The sequence below is a fragment of the Dromiciops gliroides genome, chromosome 3, assembly GCF_019393635.1.
Source record: "Dromiciops gliroides isolate mDroGli1 chromosome 3, mDroGli1.pri, whole genome shotgun sequence".
NCBI classification, from domain to species: domain Eukaryota; kingdom Metazoa; phylum Chordata; class Mammalia; order Microbiotheria; family Microbiotheriidae; genus Dromiciops; species Dromiciops gliroides.
In genome coordinates this window covers 658591959-658618355 of record NC_057863.1, presented here as the reverse complement: position 1 = coordinate 658618355, position 26397 = coordinate 658591959, and the positions used below count along the sequence as shown (strand labels likewise).

The following is a 26397-nucleotide window of genomic DNA, read 5'->3' as shown; positions in this document are numbered from 1 at the left end:
ACATCACCCCAAGTGGGCTGATATCCTCTGAAAATTGCTCTAAACTGGCTGATAACTGTTGTGGGATCCTCATCAAATTTAGGAACATCTCATTCCATGAACTCAAATCTTTGGGCCCAGAAGGTGTGTATTGTCTGAGCTTAACTAGAGTACCCTTTTGGTCATAGGTGAAGATCTCTTGAAGGGGAAGAATTTTGGGCTTTTCTGTCTCTTGTAAGGGTGAATTTTCTGTAGAGGAAATAGAAGTTGGGCTATTTGTCATTGTAGCCTGAGAAACAGGCTCAGTTTCAAACTCGGGCATGGATCCCCTTCTCTTGTATCCCCTTGTATCAGTTTTCTGCTCACTTTACTACAGACTTTCCAGTAAAATAAATGTTTAGGTTGCCAGTGGCATAGGATTCCTTGCAAATGCCTCAGTGTTTGAAGAATAAATGACCCATGTTCAGGCCATTCTTCCTCTAATATGCTATGCCATATAGAACACAGTCTGATAAGATTTCCCTTGGTCATGTTTGATTTCACTGTAAGTTTTTCCTCATCTCAATCCATGAGTAGCTTTCCTAATGGGGAGTCTTGAGAAATTGCATGGTGTATGCTATTTCTAATCCTCTCCTTGATATTCAAAATGTTATTTACCACAAAACAAAAAAAGGTAAAAATAAAAATAGGAATAGAATTTTCAAATTCAAACAGACCAAGCATAAATATGATCTTACCTTCCACTTGTAAGAATAACCAGACTCGGGGGCAGCTAGTGGATAAAATACCAGCCCTTGGATTCAGGAGGATATGAGTTCAGACACTTGATAGTTACTAGCTGTGTGACCCAGGGCAAGTCACTTAACTTCCATTGCCCCCCCCCAAAAAAAAAAACAATAATAATAACCAGACTAAAGTCCTTAGGAGGTTGAAGAAACCCATTTGAAAACTTAAAGGGACAGGGATATGGAAATAGGAGAAAATTTTTTACCCAATGTGAAAACTAGGAGATTGAGGCATTCAGCTTTCCTAACTGGTTTGACTAAACTTTGGTGGGTAAAACTGAATGTGGGTGGTTACCTGTCCCCAGTATGGGGAAAGCTGACTAGGACAACAGTTTAACAGTTTAGGCATTAAACATTTGTTAATATATATTAGAGGTTAGTGAAGAGAGAACAACTGTCTCTGATAGAATGGGAAAAATAGGAAAACCTATCTACTCTAGAGGAGAGATAAGATTTCACTCCCCTACTTGGTTCTAACAATCCCCAACAAGGTTCCAACCACCAGCTGACAAAACCCCTGCCTTCCACAGTGCTTCAAGCTGATTGGTTGAGAGTGGTCTTATGTTGATATGAGGTAACTTCTCGTCCTTGAACCTTATAAAGGTCAACCCATGCTCTCTCATCAGGGGGTCCCTGGTAATAATATTCTCAGGGAGAAGGACCCACATGTACAAAAATATTTATAGTAGCTCTCTTTGTGGTGGCAAAAAATTGAAAATCAAGGGAATGCCCATCCATTGGGGAATGACTGAACAAGTTGTGGTATATGAATGGAATGGAATACTATTGTGCTCTAAGAAATGGTAAGCAGGCAGATTTCAGAAAAACCTGGAAAGACTTATGTGGACTGATGTCAGGAGAACCAGGAGAACATTGTACACAATAACCGCAACAGTGTATGATGATCAACTGTGATAGACTTAGCTCTTCTCAGCAGTGCAATGATCCAAGACAATTTTAAGGAAGTCATGAAATGCAAAATGGATGATTTTGATTACACTAAATTAAAAAGGTTTTGTACAAACAGAAGCAATGCATCCAAAATTAGAAGGGATGCAGAAAATTGGGAAATAATTTTTATGGCCAGTACTTCTGATAAAGGTCTCATTTCTAAAATACATATGGAACTAAATAAAATTTATATGAATCCAAGTCATTCCCCAATTGAGAAATGGTCAAAGGTTATGAACAGGCAGTTTTCTGATGAAGAAATCAAAGCTATCTATTCCCATATGAAAAAATGCTCTAAATCACTATTGATTAGAGAGATGCAAATTAAAACAACTCTGAGATACCACCTGACACCTATCAGATTGGCTAATATGACAAAAAAGGAAAATAATGAATGTTGGAGAAGCTGTGGAAAAATTGGAACACTAATGCATTGTTGGTGGAGCTGTGAACTGATCCAGCCATTCTGGAGAGCAATCTGGAATTATGCCCAAAGGGCTATAAAGCTGTGCATACCCTTTCACCCAGCAATACCCGTTTTGGGTCTTTTCCCCACAGAGATCATAAAAAAGGGAAAAGGACCCACATGTACAAAAATATCTATAGCTGCTCTTTTTGTGATGGCAAGGAGTTGGAAATTGAGGGGTTGCCCATCAATTGGGGAATGGCTGAATAGTTGTGGTATATGAATGTAATGCAATTCTATTGTGCTGTAAGAAACAGTGAGCAGGAGGAGTTCAGAGAAACCTGGAAGGACTTGCATGAAGTGATGAAGAGTGAGATGTGCAGAACCAGAAGAACATTGTACACAGTATCATCAACATTGTGTGTTGAACTACTGTGATGGACTAGATTCTTCTCACCAATGCAATGGTACAGAAGAGTTCCAGGGGACCCGTGATGGAAGGGGATCTCCAAATCCAGGAAAAAAAAAGAACTGTGGAGTAGAGATGCTGACTGAACCATACTATTTCTTTTGCTTTTGGTGCTGTTTTTCTGTTTTGAGGTTTTTCCTCATTGCTCTGATTCTCCTCTTATACTATGACTAATGCAGAAATACATTTAATGTTATGTGTGTGTGTGTGTGTGTGTGTATGTCTAGGGGAGGGGGCAGGGAGAAAAATCTGAAATTGGAAAGCTTGTATAACCAAATGTTGAGAACTATTTTTACATGTAACTGGAAAAAAATAAAATACTTTTATCAGAAAAAAAAAAGTAATGATAGGAAATGTTCTCCACATCCAGCTATGAACCATCTTAATTGGGAACAATCTGGGAGTGAACAGGTTAAGCTCGGAGTTAAGAATATCTATCTATATTTCTATTTTCCTATTTCCTTATCTTTGATTTTTATTATTTTCACCTTTGTTGTTTAATTAATTCCCAAGTAATAAAATCTGATCCTTTTGTGAACTAAAGCTTAGAGCCTCCTTTCTTATTGGCCTGGGAGAAATACCTAAAAAGGGCAGTTCAGAGTGGAGGGAGAACCTAAAAGGTCTCTCTTATTTCCTCGACCCCAGTATTAAGGCGAGTCACCCAAATAACGCTCCACATATCAAATTTTGGCCCTCACAAAACCATATTGGTGTCATAAAAGGAATTTGGTAGAACTCCTTCACATATTTTCCAAATAATTTGTATAATATTGGAATTAATTGTTCTTTAAGTGTTTGGTAGAGTTCACTTGTAAACCCATCTGGCCCTGGAGATTTTTTCCTTAGGGAGTTCATTAAAGGCTTGTTCAATTTCTTTTTCTAATATGGACTTATTTAAGGATTTTATTTCCTCTTTAGTTAACCTGGGTAGTTTTTATTTTTGTAAATATTTATCCATTTCATTTAGATTGTCAAATATATTGGCATACAGGTGGGCTAAATATTCCTAATTATTCCTAAATATATTCCTAAGTATTGCTTTAATTTCCACTTCACTGGTGGTGAAATAACCCCTCTCATTTTTGATACCAGTAATTTTTTTCTTTCTTTTTTTAATCAATTTAACTAAAGGTTTATCTATTTTATTTTATTTTATTTGCATAAAACCAGCTCTTAGTTTTATTGATTAATTGTATAGTTTTCTTGCTTTCAATTTTATTAATTCCTCCTTTAATTTTCAGGATTTCTAATTTAGTATTTAATTGGGGATTTTTAATTTGTTCTTTTTCTAGCTTTTAAAGTTTCTTGCCCAATTCATTGATCTCCTCTTTCTCTTTTTTATCGATGTAAGCATTTAGAGATAAAAAATTTTCTGTAAGTACTGCTTTGGCTGTATCCCATAGCTTTTGCTCTGTTGTCTCATTATTGTCATTCTCTTGGATGAAGTTATTGATTGTTTCTATGATTTGTTGTTTGATCCACTCATTCTTTAGAATGAAATTATTTAGTTTCCAATTAATTTTCAGTACCCTTCCATGGCTCTTTCTTATATGTAAAATTTATTGCATCATGATCTGAGAAGGATGCATTTACTATTTATGCCTTTCTGCATTTCACTTTGAGGTTTTTGTGCCCTAACACATGGTCAGTTTTTGAATATGTGCCATGTACTACTGAGATAAAGGTATATTCCTTTCTATCCCCATTCAGTTTTCTCCAGACATCTATCATGTCTAACTTTTCTAACATTCTATTCAACTCTTTAACTTCTTTCTGATTTATTTTTAGGCTAGATTTATCTAATTCTGAGAGGGGAAGATTCAGATTCCCCACTAGTATAATTTTGCTGTCTATTTCCTCTTGTAAATCGTTTAACTACCCTGCTAAGATTCTGGATGCTATACCACTTGGTGCCTACATGTTTAGTATTGATATTACTTCATTATCTATAGTACCTTTTAGCAAGATGTAGTTTCCTTGCTTATCTCTTTTCATTAGATTTAGTTTTGCCTTTGCTTTGTCTAACATAAGGATTGCTATCCCTGCTTTTTTGATTTCAGTTGAAGCATAATATATTCTGCTGCAACCTTTTACCTTTACTCTATGTGTATCTCTCTTCTTCAAATGTGTTTCTTGTAAACAATATATTGTAGGATTCTGGTATTTAATCCACTCTGCTATTTGCTTCTATTTTATGGCAGAGATCATACCATGCACATTCACAGTTACTATTACTGTCTATTTCTCTCCATTCTCTTTACCCCCTTTGTACTTCCCACTTCTTCTTTCACCCTATTCCCCCTCACCAACTATTTGCTTCTTACCCCTGCCTCCCCCAGTCTGCCCTCCCTCTTATCAGTCCCCCTCCCTTTTCTTTACCCAGGAGAGCAGACATTGTCCTCCTGGTTCTGCTCATTTCCTTCTGCCTCAGGCCACCCCAGTCTTCCCTGGTCTCTCTGAATCCCTCTCATTTGTCATTTCTTAGGTCACATCAATGAGTATTTAGACAGTGGCTCCTCTGTGCCAAGCACTGTGCCAACCTACTGGGCATGCAAAGGAAGGTTTAAACAATAACTATCCCTGCCCTCAAGGGGCTCACAGTCTCCTTGGGAGATAACATGTCAGCAGCTGGGTCCACACAAGGTCTCTACAGTATGAATGGGAGGCCACCTCAGAGGGAAGGCCCAAGCAGTGTCAGGGACCAGGAAAAGCTCATTTTCAGAAGGTGAGGATTTTTCTGAGATGTGAAGGAAGCTAGTGCTGGGGGTCTTGTGACCTGGCTCTAGGGGCTACCTCAGCCAAGGAATTGGAGGCTTGTCACAAATCTTGTGTTAAAATGGAAAATCATTCACTTCTTTGCACCTAAGTCCCATTCCCCCCCCCCCCCCGCCATTTTTTAAGTATACACCTGAGCAGGGAAGGCCACAGGGAATGCTTTATCCTTGTCAGTTATCATGGTGGGCTCAGCTAGACTTAAGGGACAGATGCCCACACCTGCCTCCAAGTGGGTGCTGAGAAAAACCTGAGTCATTCTTTGGATGTCGTGTGACTGTAAATCAAAGAGAATCTAGAAGTAGCCTAGCTAGCTATTCATACCTCAGACAGTGGGGCCACTCACTGAGACTGAGGATCCCTATAGGAGAAAACAGAGTGTATACCCCACCTGGGGAATCCAAGAGCCAAATGAGCAGCCCACCTTTTTACCTGCCTAATGACTTTTGCTGGGTTTCAGCACCATAATGTTGGGAGACTTGTGACCTGGATCAGCAGGCAAGCTCACCCATGAATTGGAGGCTCAGCACAAATCTTGTCAAATGAAAAGTGATTTATTAGGAGAGAGGAACATATGACCAGGAGACAGAATCACTGTTGAAAACCTGTCTCCCTGGGTAAGAGAAGAGCTGGTCCTTTCTATGTTTACACACAAAAGCTGTGTGCAAAACAGTTAGGAGGGGCAAGACCACTGGCAGGGAAACAACTGGTAAGGAGTGCCTGGGGAGGAATAGCACCCACCCTCATCAGTATGTCATCTTTGTTCCTTGCAGACCAGGGTCTTTTTACTCAGTGACACCATATTCTGGATATGGGAGGTGGAGCTGCTTTTCCCTTGGGAAACTTTAATGATTCCTTGGGGTTTGGGGTCCCTCTTCCCACAACACCAGGAGGCCCAGGTGAGGAGGGGGTCAGTGCAAGCATGAGAGACAGCCACTAGAAAGGCACAGAGTCAGGTGATGGAGGGTCTTGGTCAATGATCATCCAGGAGGCCCGTGTCCCCAGGTCAGAGAGAAGAGGACTGAGGTGCAAGAAAACTGGACAGGGTTATCTGGTGTCTGCTGTGTACTGGGAGCCATGTAAACGTTATCTCCCATGATCCTGTTGGGACATTTGTCAGGGTCCTTCCTAGGGATGGCCAGAATAAGGGAGCACAAGTTACAGCCAGACAGTAAACTCTGGTTTATCTATTCTCTCTGGAGAGTGACACCCTCCCTGAGTGGGTGATGGACATGTATGTCTCAGAGTTTCACAGATGATGGAGAGGCAGTCTCCCCTCCTGAGTTATATGACCCTACATTTGGTTAGGATGGGTTAGGTCTTTTTATCATAGACAGGCTTACAAAGAGGTTTTAGATAAGATTGGGTTGGGGCACAAAAGATAGGAAAAGATACTTTTTATCATAAAAGTATTTTATTATTTTCTAGTGACATGTAGAGATAGTTTTCAACATTTCTGGGGGGAAGGGCAATGAGGGCTAAGTGACTTGCCCAGGGTCACACAGGAAGTGCCAAGTGTCTGATGCTAGATTTGAACTCAAGTCCCCCTGTATCCAGGGGCAGTGCCACCTAGCTGCCGATCAACATTTGTTTTTATGAGATTTCTAATTTTTCTCCCTTCCCCCCTCCCCAAGACGGCAAGCAGTCTGATATAGGTTATATAAGTACAATCACATTAAAATATATCTGCACATGTAGTGAAAGAAGAATCAAAACAAAAGGGAAAAACCTTAGAAAGGAAAAAGGAAAGACAAAAACGGTAGAAACAGTACGGTTCCATCTACATCTAGACTCCAAAGTTCTTTATTCTGGATGAGGAGAGCATTTTCCATCATGAGTCCTTTCCAGTTATCTGGGACCATTGTGTTACTGAGAAAAATTAAATCTATCAAAATTGATCATCACACAATGTTGTTGATATTGTGTATACAATGTTCTCGTGGTTCTGCTCATCTCACTGAGTCAGTTCATGTAAGCCTTTCTAGGTTTTTCTGAAATCCATCTGCTCATCATTTCTTACAGCACAATAACATTCCATTACAGTCATATATCACAACTTGTTTAACCCTTCCCTAATCGATGGGCATCCCTTCAATTTCCAATTCTTTCCAACCACAAAAATTCTTTCCAACCACAAAAATATGTGTGTGTATCTATATATCTATATATCTATATATTTTGCAGGGTACTGAGGGTTAAGTGACTTGACCAGGGTGACACAGCTGGTAAGTGTCAAGTGTCTGAGGCTGGATTTGAACTCAGGTCCTCCTGAATCCAGGGCCGGTGCTTTATCCACTGTGACACCTAGCTCTCCCCATAAGCAATATTTCTTAAGAATGCTCCTCATACTTTTATCTAAGTAGGACCTTATTTCAGCCTTTTAGGAAATTAAGGTTTTTTCCTTTATTCTCTTCTCAGTGATGACTAGTAATGTTTCCCCCCACCCCCCAGAGTATACAGTATTTGCCAACTTCTCAAAAATTCTTTATAAAATTTCCTTAACATATATCTTATGACATGTAACATATTCTTTCCGGTGAGGAGGAATTTCTTATTGCTTTCTTCTCCATAGTCTCTGATACTTCACTCACAGAGCACATACCTTCTCCCTGAGCCTATGGAGAGAAGCATTTCATTGTAAGACCTTTATTGAAGTTTTATCATTCTAACATGGTTCTCACTTCAATATAAACTGTTTTTCTCAATATTCCATTGGACTCTTGTTGGATATGGGTTCAAGTGTTGTTGCTGACTGTCATAAATATGAGTTTTGGGCAAATGCCTTCTGTGCTTCAGTTTCTTCCTCTAAGTTGATGAGGGTTGGATTAGGTGAATTCTGAAGTCTTTTTCATCTCTAAATCATGTGACTTTTGATGGCTTAGGAGTTGGTGACATTCAAGGATGTGGCTGTGGATTTCACCCAGGAGGAGTGGCGCCTCTTGGACCACTGTCAGAGAGAGCTGTACAAAGAGGTCATGCTGGAGAATGTCCAGAACCTGCTCTCTGTGGGTAAGGACCTTTGTCTCTGGTGACTCTGAGCTGCTGACATGGTAGCTCCCTGCTCCTCATCCTGCCAGGCCTAGCAAGTTTATCCTGATTCTTCCTTCTTTGTTCCCTCAAATTCCAGTCCAGATGTTGGGAAAGGAAGGGAATGGAATAAGCATTCATACATGCCTGCTTTATATCTAGCACTGGAAAAAGTGTATTAAATTTATTTTCATTTGATCTTCACAACATCCCTATGAGTTGGGTAGTATTATCATCCCCATTTCATAGGTGAGGTAACAGGCAAACAGGTTACACAACTTGTCCAGGGGGACATAACTACGAGGTTTTTGACACTGGTTTGAAATGGTCTTACTGACTCTGGGCCCTGGGTTATTACCACTGCACTACCACAGCCTCCAATTTCTAGGTAATTGAAGCCAGACACTGTTTCCATCCTTCTAGGTGAATAAAGGGGAAGTTTTCTGATACCAAATGGCCTGTGTGATCTCAGGCTGCCTCCAAAGATCCCAGCAATCAATAACTTGGGAACTGTCCTTGAGACATCCTGGGAACCATCCTGTCCTCTTTGTTTGCATGTCTTCTTTCCCTAAAGAGGACTAAAGTGTACATTTCTCTCAATTCTCATCCCTTCCTTTTCCTATATTGCTAGGACTTCCAGTTTCTAGAGAAGATTTGAGTTATCCTTTCCAGGAAGGGGAATCACCAGGCATGGTAGAGCTCAAAGGTCCAAGGAACTCCCATCTAGGTGAGTGACACAAATCATGTAAGAGGGTTCTTTATTATAAGAGGTCTCCTAAGTGTTGTGGTGAAGGGAGTGCTAGACTTGTGGGCAGGAAAGTCTTACTTGGAAATGACTTTGAGACACATTTCAGCATTGGGATCCTGTGCAAGTAACTGAATCTTACAGCCCCAATTTCCTCATACAGGGGAGCAAGTCAAACTCTTTGACCTTTCAGTTTCCTTTGTGGCATTTAGAATTATATGGGAGGGACCTATTTCTGTCCCAAGTTGTAGGGAAACTTAGCTGGGGTTTCTAATATATTGCTATTTAGAAATTAGAGGCCATAGCACCAGTTTTGGGCACCAAGCATTTATTAAAGCATATTCAATATTAGTAAAGGTAGAGCACATGCCCCCAAAAGTTCAGAGGGGAGAGTGGGATAGTGGGCCAAGTGGCTGCTCCTTCAGAGTCCCAAGGCCAAGAGAGAGAGTCCAGGAGTGTAAACTCCTTGAGGTCAGGAGGAGAGGCGGCCCTTACACACTGCTTCAAGCTAATTGGCCAGCATCATTCAAATCTATTGGTTCACTGGACTTGAGGGTGGTCTGGAGCAGTATGTGCTGACATCAGAGCCCAGAGGACAGACTCTCTGTGGGGGGCAAGGCTTTTCAGGTAGGTGTGGATTTAACTTCTGGTGTCTGTATTCATAGCCCAAGGTACAACTACATTTCCTATGAAATCCTTCTGACTCTGGGCTGGCCTTAAGAAAGGGCAGGCAAGGGCAGCTAGGTGGCACAGTGGATAGAGCACCGACCCTGGATTCAGGAGGACCTGAGTTCGAATCCGGCTTCAGACACTTTACACACTTACTAGCTGTGTGACCCTGGGCAAGTCACTTAACCCAAATTGCCTTAAAAAAAAAAAAGGCAGGCAAGGCTCTCTGGGTCCCCTGTAACCCCATTATTTTCTCACATCTTGTAGTTATAAAATTTTGATGGTATAAGAAGTCATCATTTTGAAGTTTGGGGCATTGAACTCTCCTGAAATCATCTCAGATGGGCTGAGGATATGCATTCTAAATTCTTTCCTAGTCTTTGTTCCAGTCAATAAACATTTATTAAGCACCTACTATGTTCCAGACACTGCTAAACACTAGGAACACAAAGAGTGGCAAAATATAAGCCTTGCTCTCAAGGAGTTGTCTAATGGGGAACAAAACATGTAAACAAGGATCTAGCAACCCAATGTATTCAGGATAAATTGGAGCTCATCAGGACAGGGAAGGCCCTATGGGTAAGGAAGACAGGAGGAGACTTACTGTAAGAAGAAGAATTTTAGGTAGTACTTCAGGGAAGCCAGAGCATGCATGAGGGACAGCCAGAGAAAACAGGAGATGTTGCTGGTCAAGAAACAAAAAAAACTGATTTTCACACATGTGGAGGGAAAACAAGGTGAAAGAAGCCTGGGAAAATAGGAGAGGGGCTGATGATGAAGGGCTTTAACGGCCAAGTGGAGGATTTTATATTAGATCCTGTTAATTTGGAGGCAATAGGAAGTGTTTTATTGAGTGGGCAGTGACATGATCAGAAATGGCCTGTAGTAAATGAATTTGACAGCTAGGTGGGGGATTAAGTGGATTGGTGAGAGACTTGAAGCAGTGAAAGCAACCAGAAGTTTTTTTTTTTTAAATAACATCATTTTATATCTAATCATAATGGTTGAGAATCACTGCACAATGAAATATATTAATGCCTCAAACATATATCTACTTGTTGTTCCAGGAGAAAAATACAACAAACAAACCTTGGCAATTCTTTACTCTGCATAAGGTGCCATTGAATATTTTTTAATAAACATTTTTATTTTAAAGTCTTGAGGTTAAAATTCTGTCCCTCTCTCCCTGTCTCCCTTTTAAAACTATACCTTTCCAGAGGCAGAAGGCTATCAGGTACATGGGAAATTAGAGAAAACACTACCTTGTTAGTAATTTTATATAAGAAAACACAGGGGCAGCTAGGTGGCGCAGTGGATAGAGCACCAGCCCTGGAGTCAGGAGTACCTGAGTTCCAATCCGGCCTCAGACACTTAACACTTACTAGCTGTGTGACCCTGGGCAAGTCACTTAACCCCAATTGCCTCACCAAAAAAAAAAAAAAAGAAAAAACAAAACACAAAAAAATAAAAGAAAGTGTAAAATATCATGATTTAGTCTGTGTTCAATATCGGTTCTGTCTTTGGGGGTGTACAGTATGCTTCATCATTAGTCCTTTGGGATGCTGTAGTTGTGAACTTATTCAAACCTTGTACGGAGCAATTTATAACTATACCCAAAGACCAATAAAGCTGTGCATAGTCTTTGATCCAGCCATACCATTACCAAGTCTCTATCTGAAAGAGATCATAAAAAAGAGACCTCCATGTACAAAAAGATTTGTAGCTGCTTTTCTTGCAGTTCCAAATAATTAGAAAGGGAAGGAATGGCCATAGGATGGGGAATGGCTGAACCCGTTGTAGTATATGAATGTAATGGAATACTATTGTGCTAAAATAAATGATAAACCGGCAGATTTCAAAAAAACGTGCAAAGACTTAAGTGGACTGAAGCTGAGTGAAGTGAGCAGAACCAGGAGAATGTTGTACATAGTAACAGTACCATTGTGGGGTGATCAACTGTGATAGATTTAGCTCTTTTCAGTAATACTATGCTTCTAGGCAACTCAAATTCTAATCATGGTAAATGCTCTCCACATAAGGAGAAAAGAACTGTGACCTCTGAATGCACATTGAACCATCCTATTTTGACTTTTTGAGATTATTTTTGTTTGTCTGTTTTGTTTTTTGCTTTTTCTTCCCTTTTTTTGTGATTTATTTTCCTTGAGACTAATGTATAACATATATATAATTGTTTTCTTTTTTTTAATATTAAAAGTATTTTATAATTTTCCAGTTGCATGTAAAGATAGTTTTCAACATTTGCTTTTATAAGATTGAGTTCAAATTTTTTTCTCCCTTCCCTCCTCCCCAAGACAGAAAGCAATCTGATATAGATTATACATGTATAATCATATTAAACATGTTTCTGCATTAGTCATGTTGTGAAAGAATAAGAATGAAAGGGAAAAACCTCAAAAAACAAAGTAGAAGCATTCAAATTTTACAGTTCTTTTTTTCTGGATGTGGAGAGCATTTTCCATCATGAGTCCTTCAGAAATATCTTGGATCATTGTATTGCTGAGAAGATCTAAGTCTATCACAGTTGATCATTGCATGATGCAATAGGCAGTTCTTTTTTTTAATTTTTGCAGGGCAATGAGGGTTAAGTGACTTGCCCAGGGTCACACAGTTCATTAATTGTCAAGTGTCTGAGGCTGGATTTGAACTCGGATTCAAATTTGAACTGAATCCAAGGCCAGTGCTTTATTTACTCCACCACCTAGCTGCCCCGCCCCCCCTCCCCCCCCCCCCCCCCCCGCAGGTCTTTTTTTTTTTTTTTTTAGGGAGGCAATTGGGGTTAAGTGACTTGCCCAGGGTCACACAGCTAGTAAGTGTTAAGTGTCTGAGGCCGGATTTGAACTCAGGTACTCCTGACTCTAGAGCCGGTGCTCTATCCACTGCGCCACCTAGCTGCCCCACAGTTCTTTTGTTTAATAAAAATGTTGTATTATTTTCTAGTTACATGTAGAGATAGTTTTCAGTATTTGTTTCTATGAGATTTCTGGTTTCAAATGTTTTCCTCCCCTCTTTTTTGCTCCCCCCTCGCTAAGACAGCAAGTAATCTGATACATGTTATAAATATAAAATTACACTAAACACATCCCCAGATTAGTTGTGCTGGGAAAGAAGAATCAGAGTAAGAGGGAAAACCTCAAAGAGGGAATAACATAAACACTCGAAGGGGTATAGTAATATATTTTGCCCTGAGGGAAAGTGGGAGGGGGAGGGGAAAAGGGGAGGAGAAGTGAAGGAAGGGAGGGTAGATTAGGGCAGGGGGCAGTAAAAAACAAAACACTTTTGAGGAAGGTTAGGGTGAAAGAAGATAGAAAATGGAGTAAATATCAAGGGGAGGGAATAAAATGGAGGGTAATACAGGAAGCAATAGTAACTGTGAAAGAAATGAGCCAGACGCCACCAGAAGGTCTTTTGATAGGTGCAAACCATCAACAGAGGAAGAACTGATGGTGTTTGCATACAGATTGAAGTGTGGTTTTGTTTGTTGGTTTCTCTTTCTGGAGTTGTTCTGTCTGTTTTCTTTCACAATTTGACTAATGTAAAGATGCTTGGCATGCCTGCACATGTATGACTTGTACTGAATTGCTTGATTCCATAGGGAGGGTGGGAGAGGGAGGGAGGAAGAAATGTTATATGAACTTATGCTTAGTGAAATGAGCAAAACCAGAACCTTGTAGACCATAACAGCAACAGTGTGCAATGATCATCTATGAAAGACTTAGCTCTTCTCACTAATACAATGATCCAAAACAATTCCAAAGGACTCATGATGGAAAACTCTATCCACATCCAGAGAAAAAACAATGGAGTCTGAAAGAAGATTGAGGCATGCTATTTTCACATTTTTTCTGTATTTTGTTTCTCGTGGTGTGAGTGAGATTTTCCCCACCCCTTAAATATAAGTGATTTAACAGTAGTAGTAATCAGTTTAGACTACAAACTGTGATTCCAAAGATTTAGATATTCTTTTGTAGCTTAAGAAAATGATAATGAAGTAACTAAGATAGATATTAAAAGGAGCTAAGGGAAATGCTAACTTTCCTACTAGACAAACTTAACCAATTGTACTTAGGCCTAGCCACCAATCAGCTTAAAGATCAAATACTAAAAATAGTACCTTCTGAGGTATAAGGGACCAATGAGAGCTGGAGAAAAGTTTGAAAACCAAGCTTAACCAATAAGGTGGAAAGTCTTGATAGCTGAGAAAAAAGTCAGAGAAATATAGGCCAGAGAGGACACATCCAAGATGGCAAAGATGTAATCCAGTATCTGTTTTCATATGTTATGAGCCTGTTACTTACAGTGTTATTTTAAAACAATATATAGAATTGCAAGTGACTATGTTAGTATCTCATGGTTTCTTTCTCTCTATTCTGTACTTATTGTATTTGTACCACTTGGGTTATGATAAATAGTGGGAGGAGCCATGTTGTCTAAATATCCCTGAATCCTGAGGCTTGGGGTCTTTGGGTCCTAGAACTGAGACCAACTCTATTGTAAGAAAGGATCCCTCTCTCAATAAACCTATTTTCTTTTCCCTTTCTTTGTCTAACACTGCAACTTTGACATTTTCATTACAGTGGTTGTTCTCTTTTGACCTATTTTTTCTTTCCCAACATGAACAGTGTGGAAATGTATATACATCCTTCCACATGTATAAGCTATATTAGATTGCTTGCCATTTTGGGAAGGGGGAAGGAAAAGGAGGGAGGGAAAAATATTGAAACTCAAAATTGTATGGGAAATAAATTTTGAAAGCTACCTTTATATGTAATTGGGGGAAAAAATTACTATTTACAAGATAAAATAAGCTATCTTGCAAGTATTTCCAAAGATTCATTCTGCCTATTTTAAATTTAAAATTCTTCATTTTGCTTGGGGAAATAGAATATGAATAAGTTTACATTATGCCACCTGACAAAAGAACATATATTTAGGTGTATGTATCTTTCTGTTAATACATAATTGTTTTCTTCAGTTGGAGAGACGAAGTTCGAAGGGAAGAAAATGGGTACAAAGGTGAACATTTCTGTGGAAGAATATGCCTAGCATATATTTGAGAGTGATGGTGCAAAGGCCTTTGGCTGGAACTCAGATCCTATTAGGCATCAGAATATTCACATTAGAAAAAAGTTTTATAAATGTAATCAGTGTGGAAAGCCTTTCAAAGTGAGGTGCCATCTTATTGCACATCAGAGAATCCACACTGGAGAGAAACCTTATGAATGTGATCAGTGTGGCAAGACTTTCCCAGAGAGTTCCAGTCTTGCTAAGCATGAGAGAATCCACACTGGAAAGATGCTTTATGAATGTGATCAGTGAGGGAAGGCTTTCACAGTGAGCTCCAGTCTTGCTGTACATCAGAGAATCCACACTGGAGAGAAACCTTATGAATGTAATCAGTGTGGAAAGAATTTTACAGAGAATTCCAGTCTTGCTAAGCATGAGAGAATCCACACTGGAAAGAAGCTTTATGAATGTGATCAGTGAGGGAAGGCTTTCACAGTGAGCTCCAGTCTTGCTGTACATCAGAGAATCCACACTGGAGAGAAACCTTTTGAATGTTATCAGTGTGGGAAGGCTTTCACACAGAACTCCAGTCTTGCTAAGCATGAGAGAATCCACACTGGAGAGAAACCTTTTAAATGTAATCAGTGTGGCAAGACTTTCACACAGAGCTCCAATCTTGGTGCACATCAGAGAATCCACACTGGAGAAATCTTAGGAATATTATAAATGTAGTAAAACCTTTAGGCAATATTCATATTCTGTAGAAATCTTATCACTGTTATGAATTAGAAAATGCATTTGTCTTTCAGAGCTTGTTCAAAAGGAGGGAATTCATTTTAATTTTTTTGCTATTCATTTAGAATTTTATCCCCCCCCCAAATTACATGTAAAAACTATTTTAAAGTCCATTTTAAAACTTTGTGTTTCATATGCATAAAAGGCTATGGGAATGTACATACCCTTTGACCCAGGAATACCACTACTAGTTTCATATCCTAAAGAGATCATAGAAAAGAGGAATGTGACGGATAAAATGAAATGTGTGTGCTCACCTGTCCCCAGTGTGGGGAAAAAGCTACCTAGGACAATAGTTTAGGTATTAAACATTTATTAAAATACATTAGAGGTTAGCAAAGACAGAATAAGTGTCTGATAGAATAGGAAAAATAGGAAAACCTATCTACCCCAGAGGAGAGATCAGATTTCACACCCTACCTGGTTCTTCTACCAACCACCAACTGATAAAACCAACTGCCTTCCACACTCCTTCAAGCTGATTAGTTGAGAGTGTTCTCATGTTGATGTGAGGCAACTTCTGGATATTGAACCTTAGAAAGTTCAACCCATGCTCTCTCAGCAGGGGGCCCCTGGTAATATTCTCTTTTTTTGGGGGGTTAAATGACTTGCCCAGGGTCAAACAGCTAGTAAGTGTCAAATGTCTGAAGCTGGATTTGAACTCAGGTCCTCCTGACTCCAGGACCAGTACTCTATCCACTGCACCACCTAGCTGACCTGGTAATAATATTCTCATTCCCCCCACCCTGTGTAGTGGGAAAAGGAAAACAGGAAGATGTCCATTTAAGGCTTTGGAAGTCTTTTCTCAAGTGATTTTTGGGATGTCCTCTGGGTATAGCTCTGGATTCTGGTTCTGGATCATGGACATGGTCTCAGATGTGGTTGTAAAAGTCTCTCAGGTTTTTCAGATACTGATGATCAACTAGAAAGTCTCACATGGAAAATTTCCTACAAAATTGATCATAACACTTTAAATGCTTTGGCAATAACTAAATCAAACAATGAGAGTTCTCAAATATTTCTAAGGAGATTCAGAATCTTTTAGAGTTATTATAAAAACAAAAATTGAATTTTTTTCTTCAAAACTTAATGTTACTGTAAACCCCTCTGTGGAGAATGAATTGAGAAGACAATTGTGATAGCAATTAAGAAAAGAATTTTTTTTATCTTTGTTTCATCACTTTTTGCATCATTTGCCTAATTACCCTCATGTCATTATGAAAAAGTAAAGAATCTAAGAATAAGACAGCTTCTGGGAGAAGCTGCTGAGAATGGGTCTCTTCCTGTCCAGGATTTTGGCGTGGTGGCAGAACTTCATGTGAGCTGCTAGGAAAGGAGGGCCCTTCTTTTCATTCAGGACTTTGGCTTGGTGGGAGACAGAGAAAAGGCTGACAGAGAAAAAAAGAGGAAAGTAGAAAGAAGATAGACTTTTCTGATATATATGGGGTCCCATGTGTTGTCTTTCCTTTTTTTTTTTTTTTAGTGAGGCAATTGGGATTAAGTGAGGCCGGATTTGAATTTAGGTCCTCATGACTCCAGGGCCAGTGCTCTATCCACTGCACCACCTAGCTGCCCCTGTGTTGTCTTTACTCTTTAATAAATCCTTAAAAGCCTAAACTCTTGCTGAATTTATCAGTAAATTTTATCTAGTTTCCCCAAAAAATCTTGGGGAGGAGGCAGGTTAACACCTGCATTCGATTTTCTTTTTTTTCTTTTTCTTTTTGCAGGGCGTGAGGGTTAAGTGACTTGCCCAGGGTCACACAGATTGTTCAAGTGTCTGAGGCCGGATTTGAACTCAGGGCCTCCTGAATCCAGAGCCAGTGCCTTATCTACTGTGCCACCTAGATGCACCCCCTACATTAGATTTTTTTTGGTATTTATTTATTTATTTTATTTTCCATTTACATGTAAGGGTAGTTTTCAACATTCATTTTCATAAGATTTAGAGTTCCAAATTTTTCTCCCTCCCTCCCTTTCCTCCCCCCTCCACAAGATTGCAATCAGGTTATACATGTACAATCCACAAGTGCTCTTTTTATCAGTTCTTTCTATGGGGGTGCATAGTAAGCTTCCTCATTAGTTCCTTGGGATTGTCTTGGATCATTGCACTGCTGAGAGTAGTTAAGTCATTCACAATTGCTCATTGAACAATACTGCTGTCACTATGCACAATGTCCTCCCAGCTCTGCTCACTTCACTATACATCAATGTTCATTAGTCTTTCCAGGTTTTTCGGGGATCATCCTGTTTGTCATTTCCTGTAGCACAAGTCCATTCCACTACAATCATAGAACACAGTTTTTTCCATCATTCCTCAATTGATGGACATTCCCTTGATTCTCAATTCTTAGCCTCCACCAAAAGTTGCTATAAATATTTTTTGTACAAATTTTCCCCCTTTTCTCTTTTTTATGATTACTATTGTTAACTGTTTCCCTTCCATCCTATTCCCTTTCCCATGATATTTATTCTATTATCCATCTTCTTTCATCCTATCATGCTTCAAAAGGCATTTGCTTCTCTTTCCCCTCCCCCACTCTGCCCTTCCTTTTTTTGCCCCTCTCTCTTTGTCCCCTTCCCCTCCTATTTTCCTGCAGTTATAGAGATTACTCCACCCAATTGTGTCCATTATTTCCTCCTTGAGCCAATTCTAATGAGATTGAGGTCTTTGAGCCAATTTTGAGGAGTGTTAGGCTCATTTACTGCCCAGATTAAATAGATTACTCCACCCAGTTGTGTGTGTGTGTGTGTGTGTGTGTGTTAGTCCCTCCTTGAGGCAGCTCTGATGAGTTTAAGATCTTTGAGCCTTTTCTGATGAGTGTAAAATTCATTTACTGCCCTGCTCCTCTCCCATCTCTTCCCCCACTCCATAAGCCTTTTCCTGTTACTTTCATGTAGGATTGATTTCACTTCTGCCCTTCCCCCTCCCCCAGTCAATTCCTTTCACCCCTCAATTTAACCTTAAAGATGTTATCATCTAGCTAAGTGACACAGTGGACAAATCATCACCCCTGGACCCAGGGGGATCCCAGCCAAAACTCGGCCTCAGACACAAGACAGTCGCCCACTGTATGACCCCAGGTATGTCCCCCAGCTCCAATTTTTTTTTTTTTATGGTTCTCTAGGGTCTTGTATTTGAAAGTCAAATTTGCCATTCAGTTCAGGTCTTTTCATCACAAATATCTGAAAGTCTTCTTTTTCATTAAAGTCCCATCTTTTCTGCTGAAAGATAATGCTGAGTTTTGCTGGGTAGGTGATTCTTGGTTGTAATCCCATTTCCTTTGCCCTTTGGAATATCATATTCCATGACCTCCAGTCCTTTAATGTAGAAGCTGCTAGATCCTGTGCTATCCTGACTAGGGCTCCACAGTACTTGAATTCTTTCTTTTTGGCAGCTTGCAATATTTTCTCCTTGACCTGAGAGCTCTGGAATTTGGCTATAATATTCCTAGGAGTTTTCTTTTTGGGATCTCTTTCTGGAAGTGATTGGTGGATTCTTTCAATTTCAATTTTAGCTTCTTCTTCTGGAATTTAGGGCAATTTTCCCTGAGAATATCTTGGAAGATGATGTCTAAGCTCTTTCCTTGATCATGGTTTTCACGCAGACCAATAATTTTCAGATTATCTCTCCAGGACCTATTTTCCAGGTCGGCAGCTTTTCCCAGAAGATATTTCACATTGCCCTCTATTTTTTTATTCATTTGGATTTGCTTTATTGTGTCTTGGTTTCTCATAAAGTCACTGGCTTTCATTTCTTCAATCCTCATTCTTAGGCAATTATTTTCATCAGAGAACTTTTGTACCTCCTTTTCCATTTGACTTTTCAAGCTGTTGACTTTTTTCTCATGTCTTTCCTGCATCACCCTCATTTCTCCTTCCATTTTTTCCTCTACCTCTCTAATTTTATCTTCAAAGTCCTTTTTGAGCACCTCTATGGCCTGAGACCAATTTGTATTTTTCTTGGAAGCTTTAGGTATAGGGGCCCTGATGTTGACATCTTCCTCTGAGGGTGCTCCTTGATCTTCCTTGTTACTGAAGAAACTTTCTATGGTCTTCACCTTTCTTTGTCGGCTCATCTTGCCTTTCTTTTACTAGACTTTTAGCTCCTCAAAGTGGGGCACTGTTTCCAGGCTGCAGTATCCCAAGCTTAAGAAGTCCCAGATGGTATGATTTAAGGAGAATCAGGTTCTTCCCCCTACATTAGATTTTAAACAACACATTGAATTGGTTAAAAAATAGCGAGATAGATGAATAGAACAAAATACACATGGAAGAATAAGAGAAAATGAAATTCAATAGTCTACATGTGCCGGTACAGGTTTTACCTGGGAGCAGTGCATCCAAGAATCCTCTCTGATTTTGATAGCAGTTGGAGTTGTTACTAATACCTGGAAAGGACCTTCCCAAAGTGGTCGATTCCCACTAGTCTGCTGAAAATTTTTGATATATTCACCGTCTCCTGGTTTCAAATCATATAAGTAGAAGTCCAAGGGGCCAGCCTATATTGCTGCCCCTGCCTTGTCAAGTTCACATAGCCTGGACACTGAACCTTAGAAAGGTCAACCCATGCTCTCTCTGCAGGGGCCCCCTGGTAATAATCAGGGAGACGGACCCACATGTACAAAAATATTTATTGCAGCTCTCTTTGTGGTGGCAAAGAATTGGAAATCAAGGGAATGCCCATCCATTGGGGAATGGCTGAACATGTTGTGGTATATGAATGGAATGGAATACTATTGTACTCCTAAGAAATGATGAGCAGGCAGATTTCAGAAAAATCTGGAAAGACTTAAGTGGACTGAGGCTGAGTGAAGTGAGGAAAACCAGGAGAACACTGTACACAGTAACAGTAACAGTGGTGATGATCCACTGTGATAGACTTAGCTCTTCTCAGCAGTGCAGTGATCCAAGACAGTTTTAAAGAACTCATGACAGGAAATGTTCTCCCGATCCAGAACAAAACAAAAGAAAACAAACAGCAACAACAAAACCCTGTAGATTCTGATTGCAGATTGAACCATACTCTTTCTACTTATTGGTTGTTGGGTTTTTTTGAGGTTTTTACTTTGTGTTCTGATTCTTCTTTTACAATATGACTAATGCAGAAATATATTAAACATATTTGTGTGTGTGTATATATATGTGTGTATATATATATATATCTTATATATATATATATAACTTATATCAAATTGCTTCCTCTCTGGAGGAGGGTGGAAGGAAAGGAGGGAGGGAGAAAAAATTTTGAACTAAAAATCTTATGAAAACAAATGTTAAACTTTTTACATGTAACTGGAGAATAATAAAATGCTTTTATTATAAAAAAAACAAAAACAAACCTGTGGGTTCCAAATGCTCTTCCTCCTTCCATCCTTCCCTCCCCACCTCCCCTTAAGAACTCAAGTAATTCAAAATAAGTTACACATGTGTATTTATGCAACATATTTCCAGGTTAGTCAGGCTGTCAAAAAGAGGAGACCAAAAAAAACCCCAACAAAACAAAACAGAAAAAGACACACAAAAAATATACTTCAGATAACATCAGTTCATTCTCTGGAGATGGATCTTATTTTTCATAAATCCTTCAGAGTTGACTTGGATCACTGAATTCCTGAGAATAGTCAAGTCATTCACAGCTTACAATAGCGTTGTTACTTTGTATACAGTATATCTTACTTTGCATCAACTCATAATTCTTTCCATGTTTTTCTGAGAGCATCCTGCTCATCATTTCAGTTACTATTGCTACCTGAATTTCCCTCTATCCCAATCTCTCAGGTCAGGAATGGGGCATCGTTACAGCTTCACACACCCCACTCTCCACAGCGGTCACTTTTCCATCCCAGCCCCCCACTCCCCATCTCGGCTATGAAATGACCCCTTCCCTTCTGCGGCCGCCCCCTTGAGCCCCACAGTCCCAGCGCGGACTCACATCCGGACTGGGACGCGGGGGCCCGGGATGCCCGGACAGAGGCACGTTTTCAGGGTCAGTGTGGCCGCGGCATCGTGGACGCCGCTGATCTGCTTTTCTGTCTATTTCACAAGAGCCCGATGACGTCAGGGCGGATCCAGGCCGTGGTCTTGGCGTAAGAACAGCTGCGGGACTGACGTCAATGATTTTTGTTTTGTACTTTCCACCTCCTTTGAGTTTCAGGATTGCCACTGGGGTGTTTCATTGTGAATTGTACGTGGGTTTTTTTTGGGGGGTGGTGGCGGAAAGGGGTGTCTCTGGATCCCCGGCGCACCAAACTTTGGCCCAGCTTCCGCCACCTGGTCCCAGTCTACACTCGCGTCAGCAGGAGCCCTGGAACATCAAAGGTCACGAGGCCGGGAGGGCGGAAGGATTAGGGTTAAGAGTGTGGTTGCGGGGCCTTCTGGGAACTGTAGTCGTCTGGACCGCGCATGCCCGCCAGGACGCGGGGGGGGGGGGGGGGCAGGGATGTTGAAAGGCTCCTCCTGGCTCTCAGTTCTGTCTTCTCCAGCTTGGTCCTCAGCCCCCAGACCTGCGTCCTCTCCTTCGTGCCCCCCCCTGCCCCCCCGAGACTCCAGTTTTTGGCGAGTAATACCCCTTCCCCCGGGGTCCGATTGTCCAGCCGAAGGGGGCGGGGGGTGTGGGGAGGGTTTCCAACAGAGAGACCGGGCGGGGGGGTGGGGAGGGAGGGTCTCCAACAGAGAGACCGGGGGTGGGGTGGGGGATCCTCCTCTTTACGGACTTGTCCATTTCCCGAATGATCGAGGGGCCGAGGGCACGACCCCGGGGAGCAAGGCCAAGGAGTCCCCGGCCCGGCCTCGGTGGGGTCCGTGGCGACTCGGGGTGGGGGGTGAGGTCACAGGGCGGACACGAGGCGCAGGGTCAGCCCACGGGAGAACTGAGGCCGAAGCCGGCCCCGGGCAGGTCTGTGACTGTCGGCGTGGGGCGGCCCCGTAGGTTAGGAGGCCGGACCCTGAGACTTGGCATCCCGATCTGTCCTGCGGACCCCCGGGGTGTCTGGAGTCCACGTGGTGACCCCAAGGGTCTTGTACCAGGGGTGGAAACCCGGGAGACTCATTAGTTGTGTTAATGACGTGTCCACAGGCAGAGAAGGCTTTTGACAGAATACAGCGCTCATTGCTGTGGAAAACCCCCCCAAAGCTTAGGTATGAATGGCTATTTTCTTAAAAAGATAAAGAAAAGAAAAAATAAGAGCCTCCCCCTCAAACCATCAGCCAGCATTGTTTGTGACGAGGCCCAGCTGGAAAACTTCCTAGTAAGATCAGGAATAAAGCAAGGATGCCCACTGCCACCCACATCATCCAGCGTTTTATTAGAAATGCCAGCACCGGCCATGAGAAGAAAAAGAAACCCAAAGGATTAGAATGGCCAACGAGGCAATAAAACTGTTGTTTTGGCAGGTGATATTGATGCTGTTCTTGGGAAATCTTAAGGATTTAACTAAAAAGTTAGTAGAAACAATTTTAGCACCTTACAGGATTACCTCATCTAGGGGGTGAGGGAGACTGGGATGAAGTGTGGTGGTCCTGAAGTTATCTCAGTCCAGATTCACTGCTGCTTATCTCTCTAGGTGTGTCTGTCCTTTGGTTTAGTTTCAAGGAGAAGGTTCCTTGATCTTCAGGGAAAGCTCCTGGGGTTTCAAGGAAAAGGTTCCTTGACCTCCCCAGACAACTTCTTGGGTAACCGGGGCCCTAATATTCCCATAACAGTGTGAACTTCATCAGAATTCCCTAGGTGGAAAAAAATCTTTTCTGATAAGCACTTGGCTACAGCTGTTGCTGTAGAGCTTTTTACTGCAAGGAAAAGCTTCTACAAAATGGGAGAACATGCAAACCATAACTAATACAAACTTATCAACCTGCCAGCCTTTAAAAGGGGTGGAGCAAATGCCCTAGGGGGAGGTTTTAGGGGCTTGCTTACATTATGTTTAGGACAGATCTCACATTGTAGATAAATGTCATGTGCAGCTCATCTCCATTTTTCCTACCAATATTTGCAGCCGAGACTAAGTAGTTTGTCAGGACTCCAGTAACTTAAAGGGTGGAGGTATTCCACCATAGGTCAATGGAAAGAGTTAGGGGGAATTGGGCATCCATTTGGCCCATACCAGTGGCCAGAGTCTATCCTTTTTTTGCACTCTTCCAGTCTTAGTCTTGGATGGTCTCTTGAGCTTCTGCAAGCGCTGCTGGGGTCAATGTTAATTTGGGACCAGGCCCAGCAAATGTTAAAAGCAGACAAACTAATGGGGATTGGCATTTGGGGTTTTCTGAGCAGTCTGCTTGGCATGCAGGTCAGCAAGGGCATTACCCCAGGCATGGAGAGAATCTTAATGGGAGTGTCTTGACATTTTAACAATCAGTGCTGCTAGCAACAAAAGGGAGTCAACCAGTCTCTAGATATGTGGGACTGCTAGAGGACATCAGGAACCCTTTATATTTCCATAATATCCTGAAATCATGTGTCACCCCAAACACATCCCTGTTCTTCATTAGTTTTCCTTTTGCTAATTCACAAGCTCAAGTCAGGGCTTCAAATTAAGCCTTTTCATGCCAAGGAAATCAAAGGAAGGGGCCAATGACCTCTTCTGTGGTGGTGATAGCATACCCAGCATCATGTGTGACAGGAACCATCAATGTACCAGAATATTCTGGGTTTTCTATCTCAGTTTTGGATAGTAGAGATCTCCAATCCTCCAAGACAGACTATTGACTAATATTAGATGTCCTAAAATCTTAAAACCTGAGAACAAGATACTTTATTGCTTGAGATGAGAAAAATGGAATTAGCTTTTGGAAATTGGAGATCCAGGGAGCAAGGGAGTAACTCATCCACTTATTGGAGAGGGTGGAGCCTATAGGAAACTTAAGGTCAGCAAGGTCTGCTTTTAAAATTTAGGGAAAGTAGGAGGGTTTCTCAGAAGCAGAAGAGTCCAAGTGTACTGCAGGCCCTCCCAGGTAAAGGTAAAATAAAAAGTAAAAACTGGCATTTCACACCAAAGGACCCACTGAAAAAGGCACCAGAGAAATCAAAGGTGAAAAGAGTGGAATCATGGGGAATTCTATTCAGGAGAGTATAGGAATTAGTTACCGCAGGTGCTCTAGGAATCACACAAGCATTCACTGGTCAGGTCTTGGACAAGCAGTCACATGAGCTCACAAACAGGAAGGATCAGAACCTAGTGCAGGGATAGGTAGTCCTTAATAAGAAGCCTAATGCCCTCAAATGGCATCTGGAAAGGAAATACTGTGAGACTCAAGGAAGAGGTTTAGAGGGTCCAAGGGAATCTGGATTGGAGAGGCACTAAGAACCTTTCCAATGTCAGAAGAGTTAAATGCCCAGGGGGAGGATGGGAGGATGGGACTTCTTCCAGGGATGAGGAAGAGCAGATTAAGATAGGAGCTGTCAGGGTATGGGGGGAAAGTAGAGAGCTTTCCAGAAAGAGATCTGTATGTCATTTTGGGGAGAGAACTAAAGTTCTATATAGAACTGGATATGTAGAACTAAGTTCTACATATCCAGTGAAAATCACAGCCTAGAAGGTGGGGAGGTGCATTTTTTTACATTTTCATTAGAAATTGTAACAGTAATCATATCTTTCAGCAAAAAAAAAAAATAGACAATGCCTCTGTAAGGTTGGCTCTGATAATTCACACTTTTGGGGGGGGGGTGGTGGTGAGGAAATTGGGGTTAAATAACTTGTCCAGGGTCACACAGCTAGTGTCAAGTGACTGAGGCTGGATTTGAACTCAGGTCCTCCTGACTCCAGGGCTGGTGCTCTATCCACTGCACCACCTAACTGCCCCATAATTCACACTATTTGCCTAAAAATACCATTAATAGTTAGGACAACATTTAAAAAGTAGATGAATGCTATGGAAGTTTGTAATCCTGTTAAGGAAACAGAATATGAAGGGAAAGAAAAAGGTTAAAACAGCATAAATGTTTGAACAAAAACCAGATAGTAAAACAAATTCCACTTGAATATCCTATTTTGAAATAAAGCTTAGGGGCAGCTAGATGGCGCAGTGGTAAAGCACCAGCCCTGGATTCAGGAGTACCTGAGTTCAAATCCGGCCTCAGACACTTAACACTTACTAGCTGTGTGACCCTGGGCAAGTCACTTAACCCCAATTGCCTCACTAAAAAAAAAAAAAAGAAAAAAAGAAAAAAAAGAAAAAGAAATAAAGCTTAAGCATCTATCAATTAAAAGTTATTAAACATAAAAAGCCATCATAATATTTGAATTGCTAGGTGTATGAAAACTCGAAATACCTGTGAAGCTCAGAGAAAGAAAACAATAAAAGTCTAACAAATTTAAAACAAAATATTTTTAACTACTATACCAATATTAATGAGTGTAATTATTTAAATAATGTCAAATATTAAAATATGGCTTTTGTATCTGCCTGTTTCCTACAAACACATCACAGAAATAATGCTTAATTTCTCCTACAAATTAATAAATAGATCAGAGAAATTATATCTTATAATATCTCCTACTACCTAGAAAGAGAACATGATATCCATAGCTGTCCTCTTACAAAACAGATCAGAAACAGAAAAAACAATATCAATTTAATATTTTATTGTTCCAAGAAGAAAGATAACACGGCATGATCATGTGGAGATTTCCATCCTAAGAGAGAAGCTTGGGGGACTCCCCATTTCTGAGGATATATATGGCTGTGTCCATTGATTACCGGGCCTTTTCAGTTTCAATAGTGTGGTACAGAAATCAACCCAGAAGCAAAAAGCAGTTTAACAATTTCAGTTATAACAAGT

The 26397-nt window shown here is 40.8% G+C and overlaps 1 protein-coding gene across 1 annotated transcript in view; it reads left to right on the top strand.

Moving 5' to 3' along the window:
• LOC122746591 (zinc finger protein 850-like) overlaps positions 1–26397 on the top strand; it is a 125956-nt gene that overhangs the window by 67893 nt on the left and 31666 nt on the right. Inside the window, 1 exon segment of the mRNA XM_043992341.1 lies at positions 15178–15507. Within this exon segment, the coding sequence (XP_043848276.1) occupies positions 15178–15507 (330 nt within the window).